Source organism: Notechis scutatus, chromosome 2 (genome assembly GCF_049901735.1).
Source record: "Notechis scutatus isolate UNSWTSFEM ecotype Mainland chromosome 2, rNotScu1.2, whole genome shotgun sequence".
NCBI classification, from domain to species: Eukaryota; Metazoa; Chordata; class Lepidosauria; order Squamata; family Elapidae; genus Notechis; species Notechis scutatus.
The window spans coordinates 31,838,563-31,857,520 of NC_142010.1; the positions used below are offsets into that span (position 1 = coordinate 31,838,563).

The following is an 18,958-nucleotide window of genomic DNA, read 5'->3' on the forward strand; positions in this document are numbered from 1 at the left end:
CATTTCACTGACTTAGTTCGTTACAAAGTATTTTGATCGTACAGCTTTTTTAAAAAAATTATAGATCAATTCCTGGTTTCATATTTATAGTGTATATTTATAGTGGAATATTTAGCTGGATGCTATCAATAGATTTTTATATAAAAGAGGAATGGATCCCCATGTAGGCATAGATCAGGGCTATCAAACTCCTGGCCCACGGGCCGGATGCATCACATGCTGGCCACACCAACACCTGGTTTAGTGAAGGGGAAAAAAAGTCCCTATACATCACATGATGCCTCCATGACAATTGAGTTTGACACCCTGGAACCTCCATGCACAGAAGCCCCAGTGACATCACATCTATCATGATGTCATCATGCAATTATCATTAATTTGTCAGTTCTACCACCCACCTCTGGATTCCTTTGTATTTATACAATTTAAACACCAATAATGAGAAGCAAAACATCCTGGAAATGTAGAATTTAGACACTGGGTGTGTGTCTCCGTGTGTGTGTGTAGGATTTCAGCCTAAATTATCTTGGCTTAATAGAATTGCAGATCAGGCTGCAAATTTACTCTCCTTTCAAACGCAATCACTTCAGTATGATCCATTATAACCTTGGGGTTCCAACTACAGTGGTCTCTTCAACAACCAATCAGATGGTTTCTATCTGTTTTGACAAACGATATCCTATCCCCCATGTCCCTCTGGGACAACATCAATTGAATTAATACAATGCACTAATAAGACTCTGCGCTGCTCCCCTAACAATCTGTCTTCCAAATTCAAGCCCTAAATACATAAAAAAAATTGGCTTTGTAGCTTTAATAAGCTGCATCAAGCTTTTTTATTATTATTTTTTTTAATATATTTTGAAGTCTGTAGTGTTCAAATTTCCCTGAGAAGACTGCAAGCTGACAAATTGGCTGGAGGCCTTCTTTTGCCAGTTATGTTCAGATGTATTTCATGACTTTTTCAATTATGAGACATGGTGTCTTGACAAGTCTGATTCCTTAATAAGGAAGTTGGAGTTAATGGGTTATGAATTTAAAGGGCTCCCTCCTTCTCCAAGTGGAAAGAATTATGACCTTAGAGGTATCACACTTCTTGAACTATGCTTTCCTTTTAATTATTCTGCCTCTTTTAGAACTCATTAAAATAAATGAAGTGTTTGACATGTTTTTTTTATATAATAAAGAAAAAAGCATATACAAGACCCTTTATCACCACATATGGAATGGAGGGGTATATTTGGCTTAAAGTATATGTAGAGTCACATGATCCTTTTCCTTTTGGCAGTAAAAACAGGACTTAAGACTGGGATCAATGCAAGGAATAGCTCAATTTCCTAAAGCTAAAAAGACCTGGCCATGTAATACTTATGCATGTCCCTTAACCCAATCTATTCCATCGAAATAAAAAACAAATGAGATATGCTGGTTATTTTAGACTCACTGGTTCTGTCTTCCTTTAGAAGAGCCAAAGGATTACTTACAACCTGGCTAATAAGCAAAGCTGAAGTTCTGCCTGAAATAATTCTCTGCTATTTCTATACTTTGTCACTTGTGCGTGTGTCTTGATGACCTAGATTAGTGCCACCATGCCTTGGCTCTAGAATTGATCTTAACTAGCCTTAAGGTCCTGGCTTCAGGCAAAAATTAGACAAGCACCATATTATGTGGCAACACAGCAGTAAATTGATGCAGTCTAAGTCAAAACTAAACAAACCATAATCTGGATGAGTATGTATGTGGCTGTGAATTTAACCATTTTGAAAATGTTGATACTTGGAAAATATGAGCTCCTCTATTGGAGAAAGAATTGATATGGAATGCTTTCCCATACAGGGACTTCAGAAGATCTTTGATGACATAGAAAAGTGGATGTTCTAGGTTTGTAACTGATCATATCCCCCTAATTCTTTAAACTTCTATGTATAACTAGAACTCCCTCTTCTATAGGGAGTTCTAGTTATGCATTAAAAGTCTATAGTTATTCCATGGAATATCTCTAGGTTATTCCGTGTCCATTCCAGAATGATTCACTGCAGATGCAGTTCTAATCATGTGATACATTATTTGTTTACAGAAATAATAATGCAGATTCATGTGTCCTTCCATGCTTTCCCACTATCTTGATTTCTTTGTCAAATTATTTCATAGAATCATGCAGTCTAGATCTGCTATTTATGTTCTTGGATGTATGCAATATTTTAGCATGTGATGATTCTCTTCATGTATACTGGCCAATATAGCTAGTATATTGTGAGAAATGTGAAGGAGCAAGTAACTTCATAATCAGATATTATGAAATAGCTTACACAGGGCAAGGGATATGAGTGGGTTATCAAAGCATCCTTCCTGAATTGCAGTAGATGCAAGTCCCAGATTTCTGGCCATAACCTTAGCATTCTCCATGTCACCAATGTTTGAAACACCATGGTAATATCTGCAGAAGTGTCAGGGAATTCATATACCAGCACTGGGATTGTGACTGCTTTATATTCCAGTTGCAGCATATTCATGGGAATGAGTTCAATGTGCAAGTTCTGAGATGGTGGGACATGTCCATTGTGTGTATGTGTGTGTACATCTACATCTACATTCATACCCACTTCTACATCTATATCTACATCTACTGCAGGGGTGTCATCATGGTGGCATCACATGATGTATCGGGGCTTTCCCCCCCTTCACTAAACCGGGCAGGGGTGTGGCCAGCACATGATGCATCCAGCCCATGGACTCCGAGTTTGACACCCCTGATCTTCTGTATCTCTACACTATCTATCTATAGTATTTCTCTCTCTCTCTCTCTCTCTCTCTCCCATATCTACCCTTATCCCTGTCATCTATGTCAATATGTCTCTATCTAATCTATATCATCTCTCCCTCCCTCTCTTTCCCTTCTTCATGAATAGAGTCTGTGTTGTCCTCAGTCTTGGGTCTCTCACAAAAGACCTTGGGCTTTCAGGAGTCTGTACGGTATCTTAGCTGTTTCTTGCACTGCACTTTTCTGGACAGAAAACTTGGATGTTATTCCTAGATGTATATTGCATTGGCTTGGTCAAAGTGTTCAAGTCACAAGCAAAATGTATTGTCTGTGACTAAGCCAATCATCTTTGTAGATTTGAGATTGCCACAATACACTTGGAAGAGCCTTCTGGGTTCATGCTTTTCACATGGAAGACCAAAATCTGGAGATTCAGAAATAAGAGACAAAGTATCAGAGACCTTACTTGAGTAAGTATAGAGTAATTATTCTCTAATGCCATAGAAAAGAAAGTGCAGCATTTTGGAATATCCTGAAGTTTTGGTGGACGATAAAATATTAATTAGCAACCTAAATGAAAAATGCTCTTTCTTCCTACCCCCACCTTCAAAAATTGTATTTCTTTCTTTATATTCTGTCTTTATTATTTTTACAAGTAACTCAAAGCGGTTATCCAATACATCTTCCTAATATAAGTGAAAATAGATGAACATATTGTTTTATGCTGCTTCTTTGGCTTACGTTTGTAGCAAGTGGGTGATTCAGATGGAATGGAATAATAGCTTTTTTCCTGAACACTTTTCTATCTAAGAAGAACAATACATCTAATCGAGAGCTCAGTCTCTTTTCACTCTTCATTCTGCTGCAATGTATATTACATGTGGAGCCAGTGATTTTAATATACTTCCTGACAGCTATTATTCAAATATATTCAGTAAAGTTTGAAAAAATATTCTAATCAGTTGTCAAAAGAATTAGATCATTTTTGTCAATATAAAATATACAAATAGATTATTGACAGCTTAGATAATTACTGATCACATCATGCATTTTGATTCTTCTAAAAAAAAAATCCTGAAATCATTTTTTTTGACAGCAGGTACCAATGTACACAGTCATGTACAGTCTACAGTCATGTATAATCTTTTCCAATGTGATTTTCTTATCTAAAACTCTTTAAAATCTATATGGCTGAAAGATTTTTTTTCTTTCTGTATTTGTGGACAATATTTAAGGAAAAAATATTCATTAGAATATTTTTTGTTTTATAATCTGAATGTAACTAGTTCAAATAATAGAAGAATGGTGCTGTTCCACTGCAACTTCTAATCATTCAGATTTAGCTGTTCACTCTGGCTGTATCCCTCTCTCTAGAGATGTAATATGGAATTTCTGTTGCTAGAAGAAAAAGAAGGAAAGAAAGAAAGAAAATTCTATTTAGAGTTTGTTTCAACAGGATCCAGATGGAAAGGCTCTGTAGCTTTACATTGCCAGCCAATGGAAGGTAGATGGATGAATGATCTGATATAAAACATAGAATATACACTGAGTATCAGTAATGAAGCATTAATGATGTTTGTACAATTGGAAACCTAAGCTGTTTTCAAGAAAATTATTTTAAAAAGAATGAATTCCTCCAAGCATGAATTATAAAATGGCTCTAGAAGAGCCACTAATTTTGTAGGATCTATTCATCAAAGTAGACATTAATACCTTTCCATTAATTTATTGATTTCTGATTTTTTTGTTCAGATGGAGCCTTAAGAATAGGTACAAAACCATGCACAAAACTTATGCTATGAAGGCTACAAAGTACTCATTTCTCTGAGAGCTTTTTAATTCGTAGCTTTGTCTGAGCTGAAATGGCAAATGAGCATCCAAATAAATTTTTGGAACAGATTTGTTTATAATAGAACGATCCAAAAACACGACGAACAATCGTCCAATTGTAAAGTAAAAGGTGACTTTGTATTTTATTCATCTGGAAAATGTGTGCTTGTCATATCTGCTTGACGTTAAAAGAATGAACTTATGGTTTGGACAGTAACAAACAATGACACTAGTCAACCTCATCAGGAGACATGAAATAAAGGGATGACAATGATTGATGGCAGTTACTCATTTAAAGAGATCTCTAGAAGATACTTTATTGGCAGAAGGGAGTATGGCAACTCCCCCCCCCCCTGCAATGTTAACTCTTCGTTGGCTCTGCACATTTGTGGATGAAGGGGTGAAAAAAACTGCAGGCTAAACCAAACCTTTTGTAGACACAGTTGACTCTTGCTATCTTTCTTTAGACTATTTTAAGTGAATAGATATATAGAAAAGTAACTACTGGATAATAAAACATCAGAGCAAAATGTCTGAGAGCACTTTTGCCTATTGCAATGTTTGTCTACTGCTGAAACAAAATCAAGACTTGTTATCCCTAAAATATTAATACATTTATGTCTGATACTTTATTTGAAACAAATAAATATCATTGCAAATCTGTAAATCTTTATGATAGCATGTGGTCTTTACATTTTCTGGTGAATACCTTACATTTTCAGAAACAACGTGCTCAGATTTTGAGAGGAAGGATTTTAAACTGTAAATAAACATTGCACCCAAAATACCAGACATTATTTGTGGTTGGGATATTGAAATAAATGTAATCAAATTCTTATTTCTCTTGCTGTTTTAGAGTGCATCATAATCTTATCTTGAGTTAAAATATTTGTTATAGAATGGATTAGTATTCAATTTTGAGGTTTTAATAAATCTGCCCATGTTGTTCTACTTCCTATGGCAGTGTTTCTCAACAACTTTGAGATGCTTGGACTTCAATTCCCAAAATACCCCAGCCAACATGCTAGGTGAGGAATTCTGGGAGTTGAAGCCCAGGCAACTTCAAAGTTGTTAAGATTGAAAAGAAAAGCACTGCCCTATGGTACAAACAGGCATGCTGATTTACCCTATATTTGTTTTGAAAACTTTGTTTTTAATAATGTATAGAGCTATCAGTTATTAAATGATAATCGAAGTATATTCAGAACTTAATGGCTAATAATTTTAATAGTTTCTAAATGAACAAAATAATCCATTAAAAATAGATTTGCAGAAAGAAAAAGTATAGCATTTGTCACATTTTGAAAGATAGGCAGTTTTTTTTCCTGAACTGCTATTAAAGATAGGTCCCTAGGGTGGTTTACAATATATTTAAAATCCATGAAAAGTATGTGGAAACTGAATTTATGTTTTAATACTGTATTATACTGTAGTGCTGTAGCATCTGCAAGTTGACAATACAAGAAAACATAGCAATGTTCTCATGAAAGAAAAATATAGACCTGAAGCAACTAAAAGCACACACATTATTGAAAATAAAACAGTTAAGAGGATAGGAATGCATTCTAATGCAACATACATATATTGCTGTCAAACCAGAATTCATTCAGTCATTTAAAAAGAAAAGAAAAGAAAAGAAAAGAAAAAAGAAAAGGAAAAGAAAGAAAGGAAGGAAGGAAGAAAAAGAAACAATTTAAAAAAATAAATAATATATTCTATCAAAAATCTGCACTATTCCTCCCCACCAACTTAAAAAAAATGATTTAAAGAAATTACATATTTTGCTAGAAGTGATGATGAAATTCTTCCTAGTATCCAAAGTATGAGAAAGAGAAAGAAAGAAAGAAAGAAAGAAAGAAAGAAAGAAAGAAAGGGGAGGAAAAAAAAAGATAAAAGTAAAAAAGAAAAGTAAGAAAGAAAGAAAAAATAACAGGAGTATTTTTTCAGGGTGAGGAGGAATGAATCCACCTACTCCATTTCATGTTTGCATTCACAATACTCCAGATACATATTTGCCAGCTCTCGTGACCAATAATACTATAGTTTCAATTCCCTCTTAAGTAAAGGTGCACTCACCATTTGTTTGTGGAACAGCTTTTTGAATATGAATAAAGAATTAGTACAACATATTGTTTCTTTAAACATTAACCTAGAGGTAAAAAAGTCCCAACTTTGCTTGATTAGAAAGCATTTTCAGCTCGTCTTTAAAAAAAAACAATCAAACCAACCCTTCAATATTAGGGGAGGGGGGGAATCCAACAAACAAAGCATAAAATGACAGATTCCCTACTTTTTTTTTCTTTTTTCTTTTTAAGTGTTGCTCGGTTATGAGTGATATATTTGAAATTGCATGCTATATACATTCCTTTCTGAATGAATTTTCTTGGAATGGGAGGGAGGGGAAGGTGAAAATGGGGTAAAGGAAGAAACCCTATTATGTCTAAAGCTATTTTGCCATTAGGCAGGTATGTGCATTGTGTGCATACAGCCACAAACATACACACACTCACCAACCACAATGAGATGTCCATCCAAAAGAACATCTCCCTAGTACCCATTTTTTAAATATAAAAACGTGTAAATAATTGGGTCCTTGTTAATGAATAAGGAATCGTCTTCACACCCAAAGGGGAAATTTTGTTACTCTGCTCCTTTCTGATTTTTCTCCCTTTAAAACACTGCACCTTCCCTTATCAGGTTTATGCTAGCCTACCTTTCTACTCTCTGAAGTGTCCAGTCTTAATATCATTCTGCTGTTGCATTACATCATGCTAATAATTGGAACAGGGATAAAGCAAAAAAGGAAGAACGGTAAATTGCCAAAGTGCAGAATGATCTGTTGTCAGGCATTAAAGCAGCCAAACTAGATGTCAGTTCCATGAAAACAACAGCAAGGTAGGAGTTACAGTCTCGTTGTGATGCTAATTCATGTTTACAACCTTTGGATGAAGAAAAACAAAAAAACAAAACAAAAAAAGAAAATCCAAAAAAAGAAATGTTAATGGTTGGCTTTTACTAAGAGGATTGGTTGATGCCAATATGAAAGCCAGGGAGAGAAGGCAATTATGCAAACAACACATGCACCCTAATTTCAGTATGGAAACTTATATTTCAAACCTAAATTCAGGAAAATAATATGAAGGTTTATACTACAAAATCTAAACATGAGAAAGATTTAAGAGGAGGAAAAAAAAGCACATTGCATATGTCAGATAATCGACTGATTATCTGAGCTGTGCTAGCTACAGGGAAGCACTTACCCTTCAGTCCAGCTAGAAGTTAGCAGGGTAAGAAGGAACAAACCAGAATAACATAAAGACTAGCAACAAGGCTCAGGAAAGCAGACAGGAGTACTAACCTAGCAGCTAGAGTACTTGGGTTCAAGCAAAAAAATGAAATACAAAACAAAAAGAAAGAAAGAAATATATATATATATTTATAAATTAAACACAAAGGAAAAAAAAAGAATATCAACAAACAACAACATTTAAGAGCTGAAATTGTTATGAAGCTTGAGAAACCTAGCCATATAAATATATAGATAAGTACATAAAAGGGTAAATGAAAGGATCACACAACTTATCAACAGCCCATTTTTGCACAAGATGTGACCGATATAATTAAACAGAACATATACAATAAAACAAATGGAATAGGGAAAAAAAGAGAAGCACAAATGATATGAGAAACCATCGCTGATCAATCTTTCATGTTTAAAATAACTTTTTCAAAGTAATAAAAATGAAAGCTCGGCTGTGTATATGTATATATGTCTGTATGCATTTTGACTGATGCCAGTAATCAGGTGAGACAGACAAAAATTCATATCTTCAAATAAGTAATTATTTAATAAAACTAACATAATGCCAAAAAGAGTGATATATTACTTCAGGTGTAAATAGCAAATCCTTTGGAAAACTTGGTGTTCCTTTTAATGAAAACATATATAAAGTGAAACTTCTAATTTATTAAAGCTCCCACCCCAGGCACTCTAGGGGAAATAACCACTGGATAGAGCAGAACTGTAAAGCAGCACCATAGGACTGCATTGTCAATTTTTGTGTGTGTTTAATATAAAAGCAAAACACAAAATAAAATAAAAAACCCCCAAAACAAAAATAGCTGCCTTCTTCCCCAAAGAAGATTAAAAAGTAAACATCAGATGAATAGCAGGATGTATTTTTGTATATTTAAAAATGTGAATTTTTAAATGCATACTATATTTAAAAATGCACACGCCACTTTCTAAAAATAACGGTAATAATTAAAAAAAGATGTTTAATTCGGGCTTGGAAATCAATACTGAAGGAGACGTTAAGCATTGCGTAAAGTTTATACCTGTTAAGGTAAATTAGAAAGGAACCAAATGAATGCAGTATCATCCCCAATTTACCCAACTGTAAAAATGCGTTGTTCTCAACTCTCTGTTTTACAGCTTCAGCTTAACACCGTAGTGTTTGCATGGTTTATTATTATTTTCCCCCTTCTGGTTGTTAACACAAAGCAGTTCTGCCATCTTTAGGCAATTTATGTAATCTATGGAAATATTAACCGCAAGAAAAATATTAGACAAATGGAAACCGCTTCCAATATGTTCTTCCTTCAAAGTCTCCCCCGTATCCAGCACTGTATGTTTCAGTGAGCAAGAAAAATCATCTAAAAAGATGTGCAATGCACATTAAGGTATTTTTCACCACCGTTCTTACCTCTCTATGGGTGAAAAGGGGAAAAAAAACCACTTGAAAATGCAATACTTGATTTATACAGGAAAGGAACTATGGTTTCTGTGACCCTGGAACATCAGATGGCAGCCATTCATGTGTGCATAAGAAGGACTCACTGCTTGCAGTGATACATATATTTTATTGTCCACTGATGCATTTATAAAAGGAGCTTGGTATTCTGACACAAAAGCAATAGATGCAAATATACAGGCATCGATAAAGCGTGACATTTCACAGCCTGAGCTCACAGATATTCCAGTGGGTAGCCAAGCAGCAGAAATACATGAGTTTAGGCTAAAGGCCTCTGCACAGATTATGCACTTGCAAGACTTACCCCCCTGGATTTTTGGTGAGTCCCTGGGTAAGATTTCTTCATATTTATCTCTCGGTGCCTTTTCTACTTCTGGTATTAGCTGTAGCAACCTCCAATGGTGAGTTTGCCACTATTCTGAGCAACCTATCAGATGTACTCATAATAACCTATTTGTAAGTTCTTCATGACAAGGACCATCTAGCCCGGTTCCGTGGACCGGAGGGGGCATGGTTTCGTGGGCTGCCTGCATTCCGTGGACAGGGCTTCGCTTGTTTGTGTAGTCCATTTCCTGGAATGCCGCGGACCAATGCAGGTCCACAGACCGAGGGTTGGAGAACCCTGATTTACCCTTAACTTCCTTCATCACTTTTGCTTTCTATTGCTTCACAAGAGAGCAGAAAATAACAAGGAAATCACAGTTTATAAACAAGTTGCATCCATTTATGCTCCTCTGCTAGAACTGGTGCTTGTGAGTCTTCCATTAAAGCCAAGTGTCTCAACTTTGGCATTGTTAAGCCACATGGACTTGAATTCCCCTTGAATTCAGGGAGTTGAAGTCCACATGTCTCAATGCAATGTAGACTCTAGTGTGGATTTTCCATTTTGAGAATCTGGTTCGTTATTAAAGCATATGAGAAACATAAGAAAATTGAGAAGAATTCTTTTGCTTTCAGGCTTTCTCTAATTCCACTGTTTTATTTAGAAAGGAAGGGATTAAAGACACAGCCTAGAATAAGAGGCACAAAGCTGTATCTTGCAATACAGCCATTTCTTAATCACTCAGTTTTGTGAAACATTATGGACAGAACATTATAGCTAGGACAGAACATTATAGCTACTCCAACAGAATTCAAACAACTCACCATTTATTCTATGCAAATCAACAGGACAATATCTAACACATAATATACCTACAAAGAGGTAAATTCATAATATGTATCCCCTGACTTGCTTCTCTGTCTTTCCTTTTTAGCCATTTCAGGCTAGGTTGCTCTGTATGGAATTAGAAATGTGGGTCTAAAACAATATAAAACTGAAAGAAACTACATTTAATCATACGCTTGGTTTAGCTCAAAGGAAAAAAAAGAATAAATCTGGTGTAATAGCTAAACTTGATTTCCTTTTATCTAATTTGGAATTTTATAAACTTAATTTTCCTTTACTTAATTTTACTCTCTCCTCTGAGTAAATGACAATTTCCCTGAGTAAGTGGCAAAATAACAAGGATATGAGATTTATGTTTATGAATAATTATGAAAAACACGCATGCTAACAAAATAAATTCTTTGGGATGAAGGTCTTATTGATCAATCTTCTTGACTTCATCAGTTTGAGATTGAAATGAGGCAAGAAAAAAGACAAGTTAAAATGTCCAGAAGTTGCATTTCGGGCAGCCTGGAAAGGTAAAGACAGAGCAAATGGAATGGCTGAAACAGAAAATGCACAACTTTAGGAAAGTATGTTGGGGAAAAAATTAAATGAAACTATTAGTCCAGTCATAGAGCTAGGAGAGGTCACCCAACTACTATAATATCCTTGTGCAAGCAACCTAGAAAAATACATTGTTGTTACTTACCTGACCTAAATTACAAATGTGCTGTACAATTTTGAACATGGCTTCAGGACTTCTCCTGAATCTTTCTTCATGCCCTTGGTTCTAAGAGACATAGATGCTATTCTAAGGCCCAAATGCTGCAGCCATCCAACCAGTCAGTCAAACTGCCAATTAATTCAGCAAAGGTTTTCCTTGTGTAATGTATATTTGCAACAAAAAAGGAAAATATGAAATCAATGTCCTTCAACCAACCTTTATCATGCCATGTTTTAATTCATATTAAAATGAGAACCAAGCTTTGCTAGAGTTAAGTAAAGTTAAGTATGAGTCCAAGTTATGCACACATGTAAAAATAGAGGAAGTTAATTCCATCATTTTCAAAGATTATAAATTTCTGCAGATATAAAACGTTAGTAAACAAATATTTCCGTTACAATCAGAATACACCAAACTAGACCACCCCAAAAATATTCCAGAAAATTATGAATAGTTTGAGGTATTTCAGATTAATCAGCCTTGTCAAATGAACAAAACAAAACAAAACAATGAAATACATGAATACATAAATAAATAAATAGAACTAAAATAAAATAAAATTAAGAGCTGATGTATCCAACCTCAATGACCTGGTGAAATCTTTCATAGAAATTAATCTAACTGGATTATTTTCTAAATCCAAATTTCTCAGCAGTTCAACAATTTATACCCAAAAGGATATAGGTAAGAATGTCAGTATCTTACACTTTTTTGTGCATATTAAGATAATGTAGGGACTCTGATCTAATATATGAGTTCATACATTAAATTGTGTCTATGAGGATAATCCAATTCAAAAAGATAACTCGTGCGAACCAATTTCTTCCAATTTCCCCCTTGTTAAATTTTCAAATCCAGGATTGGAGATTTTCCAAGATTTCTGCAAAAATTCTTCTCAGACACAAGTGCAAAAAATATTTTTGTCTATCAAGATACCAAATTGCTAACTGGCTAGTTAACCAATTAACTAAACTCTAAATGTAACTACATTGCATCAAGATTATGTTAATTTATGATTATAACGCCTTGTGTATAACACATATATGTTCCCAAAACTTTACCTTAAATTGACTAGGAGGAAAGTTCTATAGTGGTATAGTGTTTGCTGGGATAGGACCACATATTCATATATACATCCTATACTACCCTTATGTACCCATGCAATGGGTGCATATCAATCTATCTGTCCTTTGCCAGCAATCCCTGTGATGTTGAGATTGCTACAGAGTGAAAGTTAGAGTCAACAGCTAGCCATCATTTAGCCCTTATACTTCAGCAGCTGCTGTTCTGGAGGCTAGCAGAAAGAGACCTACTTCTTGACTTTGTCCCAAAGGTGCTTCTTCAAAAGACAAGTGGACTTTGTTTTTCCTTGAAGATGTTTCACTTCTCATCCAAGAAGCTTCTTCAGTTCTGAAAAAGCACCTTTGGGACAACCATGACCTGGATGACTGAAAATCTCCATAGACATACTTCTCGAGTAGGTTCCAATGCAAAGCAATAGAACCTACACAGAGCAGACAGTCAGAAAGTGGCCATGATAGGACAACTTTAGTAAGGTAGGAATGGACAAGCAAGTGGAGAAAAGGTAGATGATGGCCGTATCAAACATACCAAAGAGCTCAGCCTATTCCCTTTCCAAAACAAGGAGATTGACAGACTTATAACAGGAGTCTCCAAACTTGGCAATTTTAAGACTTGTGGAATTCAATTCCCAGAATTGCCCAGCCAGCATGACTAGCTGAGGAATTCTGGGAGTTGAAATCCACAAATCGTAAAGTTGCCAAATTTTGAGACCCCTGACTTATAACTTCCCTCCTTTCATCCCACTTTTGAGCAAGCCAAATTAGAGCAATAGTATTTAATCGCTAATTATTAGCCGTTCGTTACACTGGATTGTTAATAATACATTTTATAAAAGGCCCTTTATGTATGATTGTCCCCAAAAGAGGGGTTTGTTCCAAAAATACTGAAAAGGAGAGTGGGATAATGAAAAAAACGGGCAGAACAAGTTAGGGGTTGGGAAATTCTAGAGTCCATACATCAAGTATTGCATTTTAGGTTTTCTTCTGCATGGAATAACTTTTTTTCTTGATCCTTGGCATATATTATGAAAAATTCTCAGATGTTAAAATAACATTAAATACATATTCGGAACCCTTCTCTTCCCCCTCCCCCCTGTAGCTATGAACAATCCACTTTTAAGTCCAAACTGTTTGGTTTGATAAGAATACGTTTTACTTACAAAATTGAGAAATGGGAGCATCTAGCTGGGGCACATTTCCTCCTTTAGCATTAAGCTTCTGAACTTGAGTAGGTGGCACAGGTTTGTGGGACTGGCCTGTAGCGCGGTACATGGCTTGGACCCAGAGAATACGATCCTGCTCATCGTCACTTGCAAAAATCACGGTGTCTCCTTCTTTCACGGCATTGAAAAATGCTCGGCCGCCCTCCAAACCTGAGAGATATCAGAAAGCATTCTCTTAGAAAAAGCAGCATTTGACATTCAGGATCACGGATCTCCCAAAACAAAAGACGCAGCTATAGTTGCTCATTTAAAAAAAAAAAAATTCTGCAGTCTCCCTTAGGATTGGGGAACTCATTAGGATGAAGAACAAGAAGTGGCTAGGACCTGCAAATTGAAGGAGTAAGATCTCCTTCTGGAATAAGGACATTTGCAAAGGATTCTTTAAATTCAAGCCAGAAAGCATGAATGCTATGGTGGGAAGAATTTATTTTAAATGGTGTTAGGATAATGACTTTCTTTTGCTTACCTGGAATCTTTCACTCTTTATGTACTTTTATAATTTTAAATGAGAACACCTATCCTTTTCTAATGATCCCACACCCAAAATGTGTCTCTATTTCAATATTCCACATTCATTCAGTCATGTTTTAGCTCAGATCCTTTAGTGTACAATATATGTGAAGTTAGGTTTTTTTGCCTCACATAAAACCATATTTTTTGCCTCACATAAAACCATATTTGTCACCAGTTTTCATACTAACATAATTTTAAAGGTATTCAAGGCCCTTTGGTGCTATCAATTAACTTTTCCATGTCATTGCTCATCTTTAATTCTAATTCGTTTAGGAATAAATCAAGAGCACTAATCTACAAATCTTTGGAGAGACCCAACTGTTTAAAATTCTATATCAGGGATGTCAAACTCCCGCTCCATGGGCCGGATGAGTCACATCCCGGCCACACCCACACTCAGTTTAACGAAGGGGGGAAAAGTTCCGATACATCACATGATGCCACCGTGACAACGTGAGTTTGACACCCTTGCTCTATATCATTAAAGTAATCCCATTTATTTGCATTCTATGTTTTCTGTTTTTTAATCTGTTACTTCTTCATAAGAATCACAAAATAATTTATCTCATGAATCCTTGGTGAAAGATTTTTTTTTGTCAGTGCTTTCTGGAACTAAACAAATATATTGGATTCCCCTATCACTCCCTTTTTTCCGATATTGGTAAAGGATAGTAAAAGTTTTGAGATTAAGGTATTAGCTTTACTGAACCCTTACTAAAGCTATTCAGCCCATGTTTATCTGGAATAATGTTTTTCACCAATATAATCAGTAAACTGGTTTGTAATTTCCTGAATTATGCCCTTGTTCCCCAAAGATTGGTAATTCGCGGTCTACTGTCCATTACGCTGGTGAAAAAAAATGTATTCTAGGCAGGGTTGGGCTTCAAAATTTTTAGCAAAGGGTTCTCTGACCAGTTGCTGGGTGGGCATGGCCATACTGGGCGTGGCCTAGTCGGCCTCTTGCACCACGGTGTGGAGGGGGGGGTTGCCCTCCCCAGGCTCTGGAGGCTTTCCTTGAGCCTCTGGGAGGGTGAAAATGGCCTCCCTGGGTTCCGGAGGCTCTCTGGAAGCCATTTCCGGCCTTCCTAAAATTCTGAGAGGCCCATTTTTCACCCACCCCCCCGAGCCTCCGCGCACACCCTGCACTTACCTACATCCAAAATGGGCTGTGTGGGCACTCCTTGGAGGGGCGGGGCAGGGTGGGCAGGGCCAGCCAGGAGTGGGATTTGGCGGTTCTCCGAACTGCACAGAATCTTAGCGGAACCCCTGCGAAAACCCAGCAGTCCACCCCTGATTCTAGAGATATGTTCTTAAGTTCCTTCCTTTAAGGTTGAGGCCACCTGATTGTTGTGTTTTTAATAAGCATGCAGTAATATCTTGATAATTTAATTCACAAACAACATAATTAAGCAGGCTGCATAAAAATATACCGACGTTTGTTTCAGTTAAGCCTATAATCAAGGAAGTTGACCCTCAGAAAACAAGCAAACAAACCTCAGCTTACCATCTTACTTACCGGGTTGTGGGTCTGTATAGTCTACCGTGTATCCATCAAGCTGCAACAGCTCTTGAGGTTCAGCTTTTTTCTCTCGATAGCTGCACATGGCAAATGTATATTGGCTAACCTGCAGAAGATCATACATCTTAAGGAACATCAAGTGATGATGGAAGAATACTTCCAATTGGAAGCCTTTGCAAATAGTTCTATATTTACCTTCAGCTAAGTCTTTCCATCAGTTATTATCTATTTTTAATAGTTCTGTCTTAATAGATAATAGATATAATCTATTTTAATAGATGATTCCTGTAATATAAATCTCAAGATTTTTCTGAAAAGAAGGGACCAGTAGGACACTACAGTCAATATCGCACAGGTTTATTTAAACATTCTTACAATCTTCTGATCAGCCAATGCAGAACAATCTCTTAGGTTGAGTACAATCTTATCTCTTGGGAATTGGGTTAGAAAAGCTTGTTATTACATACTAAAACACCTGAATAAAATTCTAATAAAAAATTGGCAGAGATATAATGTTTTTGTCTCAATTAAATATTAGTAACTTTCTCCATCCTTTTACTATTGTTAAATTACAGCAGTACTATCAGAAATTCTGTCTAATGCTATCAAATAGAATTCATCATGTTATCCAAACATCCTTATCAGAGCTTATTCCAACTTCATGCTAAAATACTAAAACAAACTTGAGGAATCAAAGATCTGGATTGAGATACAATGAACTGCACAATAAACTGTGGTGCAGTTGATCAAGAATAAACAATTTTGTCTCTTCTTCTTCTTCTATATACCTTAATGCAAAATCTTAATGTTGTTGAGTACCAGAATTGGTAAACAATGATTTAAATTTGTTGTAGTTAGTTGCAAAGTCATGTCCAACCCATCGCGACCCCATGGACAACGTTCCTTCAGGCCTTCCTGTCCTCTACCATCCTCCAGAGTCCATTTAAGCTCACGCCGACTGCTTCAGTGACTCCATCCATCCACCTCATTCTCTGTCATCCCCTTCTTCTTTTGCCCTCGATCTTTCCCAGCAATAGAGAAGGCTCCAGTGATTTAAATACTGCATGTGAATTAGTACTGTAGCATCTAACCCAAGTATTCAACTGCATACTTATGAAACTGCAACCAAGGAAAGAATGTGGGTAAACCTTTAGGGCCAAGGAATTGCAATTCACATTCCATGATCACAAGAGAGGTATTTGTAATGTTATCGGAATGGGGGAGGGAGCTGAACCAGGTGAACCAATGAGTCAGTTTGGTCTAGTGGTTAAGGCAGCAGGCTAGAAAATGGAGGCAGTGAGTTCTAGTTCTGCCTTACACATGAAAGCCAGCTGGGTGTCTTTGGGCCAATCACTCTCTTTCTCTCAGCCCAACCCACCTCATAGATGGTTGTTGTGGGGAAAATAGGATGAGAAAAATATGTGGGATATGTTTGCAGCCTTGGGTTATTGGTAAAAATACTAAAAGTGAAAAATAATAAATAAATACTAAAAAGTAAAACTAATATTTTAACCAGAGGTGGGATTCCACTGGTATAACAACCAGTTCGGTGATCGCATGCTCCACATTTTAAAAAGCTTATATTTAATTTCAACTGCAGCTTCTGTGAATAAAACAGCTGAGGCACAGCAAACCGCTCTGCCACGTGAATCAGCTGTGCTCTAAACAAAGGAAGTAAAGGACAGGAAAGAGCAGGGGCGGGCGGATGGGCCCTCATGCTTGTCACAGTGAACCAGTGAACATAGGTTTGGAGCCAGCTGATCATTGGAACAAGGGGTTCGCTCGAACCGGTCTGAACCGGTAGAATCCCACCCCTGATTTTTAAGCTATTTTTTCAGAAGAAAACATTTGCCCTTCCATTCCTGAAATAAAACAGAATTTTACCACAATAATTTTGACCCCAAATAGAAGGGGGCGAGGGTGAGATGTCAGTAAAAATGGGTACTCTTCACTTGCCAAATGGTCTTGCGCTTCCATTTCCATAATTACTTTTCCATTTTTTTTTAAATGGAAAAGATATAGTCAATGGCTAATCCGATAGAGACATAAATAGGATGTTGTTGGCTGCATGGGTTGTCTGGGCCTGATCTTGGGTTCCGGAAAATTAAATCAAATTTTGTCTAACAACACCTGAGATATGGCTCCAATTCTCTCCTTCCTTACAAAAGGATGAAATTCAGAGATGTTCTAACTATCCCTTGTGATATCTAGTGGAAATGAGCTTTTTTAAACTGATAGATATGGTTTCTCCTTTCAAGTCTCCGCTGCCTTGGTTGATGTATAATCACCCTATGGTATCACCCTTGTATAACATTCAACTACAAGGACAAGTCAAGACTTTGTAGAATGTTACTTGGAGACGGCACTAGCAGAGAGTAAAAATGAATATGATTAATAATAATAATACAATTGGCATGGTTCTTTTTAAAACAAGTCTTTTAACAATTATTTGATAGTGAGCTGTCAACTCAAAGGTTCACAGCTTTACTTTTTTTAAAAAAATGATAGTTATTGTCCAAAAAAAGGAACGTGCATCCTTTGAAAACTCTTATCGTTCATTTCACATAATGTCAGACTGACACTCTGTCAGAAACAATGTGAGCTAAATTGCTGGTTAGCAATCATATTAAAGCAATCCCAAAAGCCCCCATAGTTCTATGTAGTTATTGTCACTGATCTTGTAAATGGTAGCTTTCACTCCTCCATCGATGTGCATGACATGCCACACTCAATGTCAAATACTTGATGGCAGTCTTCATTGGCTGCAGGGGAATTCGACATTGCCTTTAGGTGCCCATCAGGCTGCATTAAGACACAGCTTGTACTTAATATATTGTCTTTTTTAAAATCAGGATAATCTAGGAGAAGGCAGTTGGAAAGCCAGGGATTCTCTTGTGCTCTGGGCTAGGAATAGGGAAATTTATCATCAGATGATTGAAAAATGCCTCCGTTAAGGTTGTGTCACATTCTGGGTTCCCTACATTCTTATATTGATTTCGACATTTCCTCGACCTCTGGAAGAAACTTTATTTTTCCTTAAAACTCTTGCATTAATGGATGATGTTAGTCATTTTGGTGGGGGGAAGCGTGGAAGGGAGAAAAAAAAAGGCTAGGATGTCTTCTCTCTGAATTTTAATGTTATTAGAAATGCTTTGGATTTTTTTGCAATTAATTAATTAATGATGCTCCTCCTTCTCCAGGGTTCTGCTTGCATCTGCATCCAGAGCTAGTGTAGCTTCTAGATCTGGGCCTGCAAATTAATCTTCTTTTTGATTCCCTGACCATTAGAAAGCAAGAGGAAGAAGAATTATTGCCCTGATTCTCCAGCAGAATCAACCAAGGAAGCAATTCAACATCTCTGGCTTGCCTTTGACTGAAAAGAGGAGATTGACTGAAAGAGGA

General features: G+C 36.4%; 1 protein-coding gene across 21 annotated transcripts in view; it reads right to left on the minus strand.

Annotated features, from left to right (window-relative positions):
* CADPS (calcium dependent secretion activator) overlaps positions 1-18,958 on the minus strand; it is a 454,502-nt gene that overhangs the window by 177,104 nt on the left and 258,440 nt on the right. For 13 of the 21 annotated variants that reach the window (XM_087954543.1, XM_087954540.1, XM_087954535.1 and 10 more), the window contains exons 10-12: positions 15,554-15,662; positions 13,462-13,674; positions 7,852-7,863 (exon numbers count right to left, since the gene is read on the minus strand). In XM_087954543.1, the coding sequence (XP_087810669.1) occupies positions 7,852-7,863; positions 13,462-13,674; positions 15,554-15,662 (334 nt within the window). The remainder of the gene's footprint in view (positions 1-7,851; positions 7,864-13,461; positions 13,675-15,553; positions 15,663-18,958) is intronic. The other 8 variants (XM_026679552.2, XM_087954541.1, XM_026679537.2 and 5 more) reach the window with 1 other exon arrangement.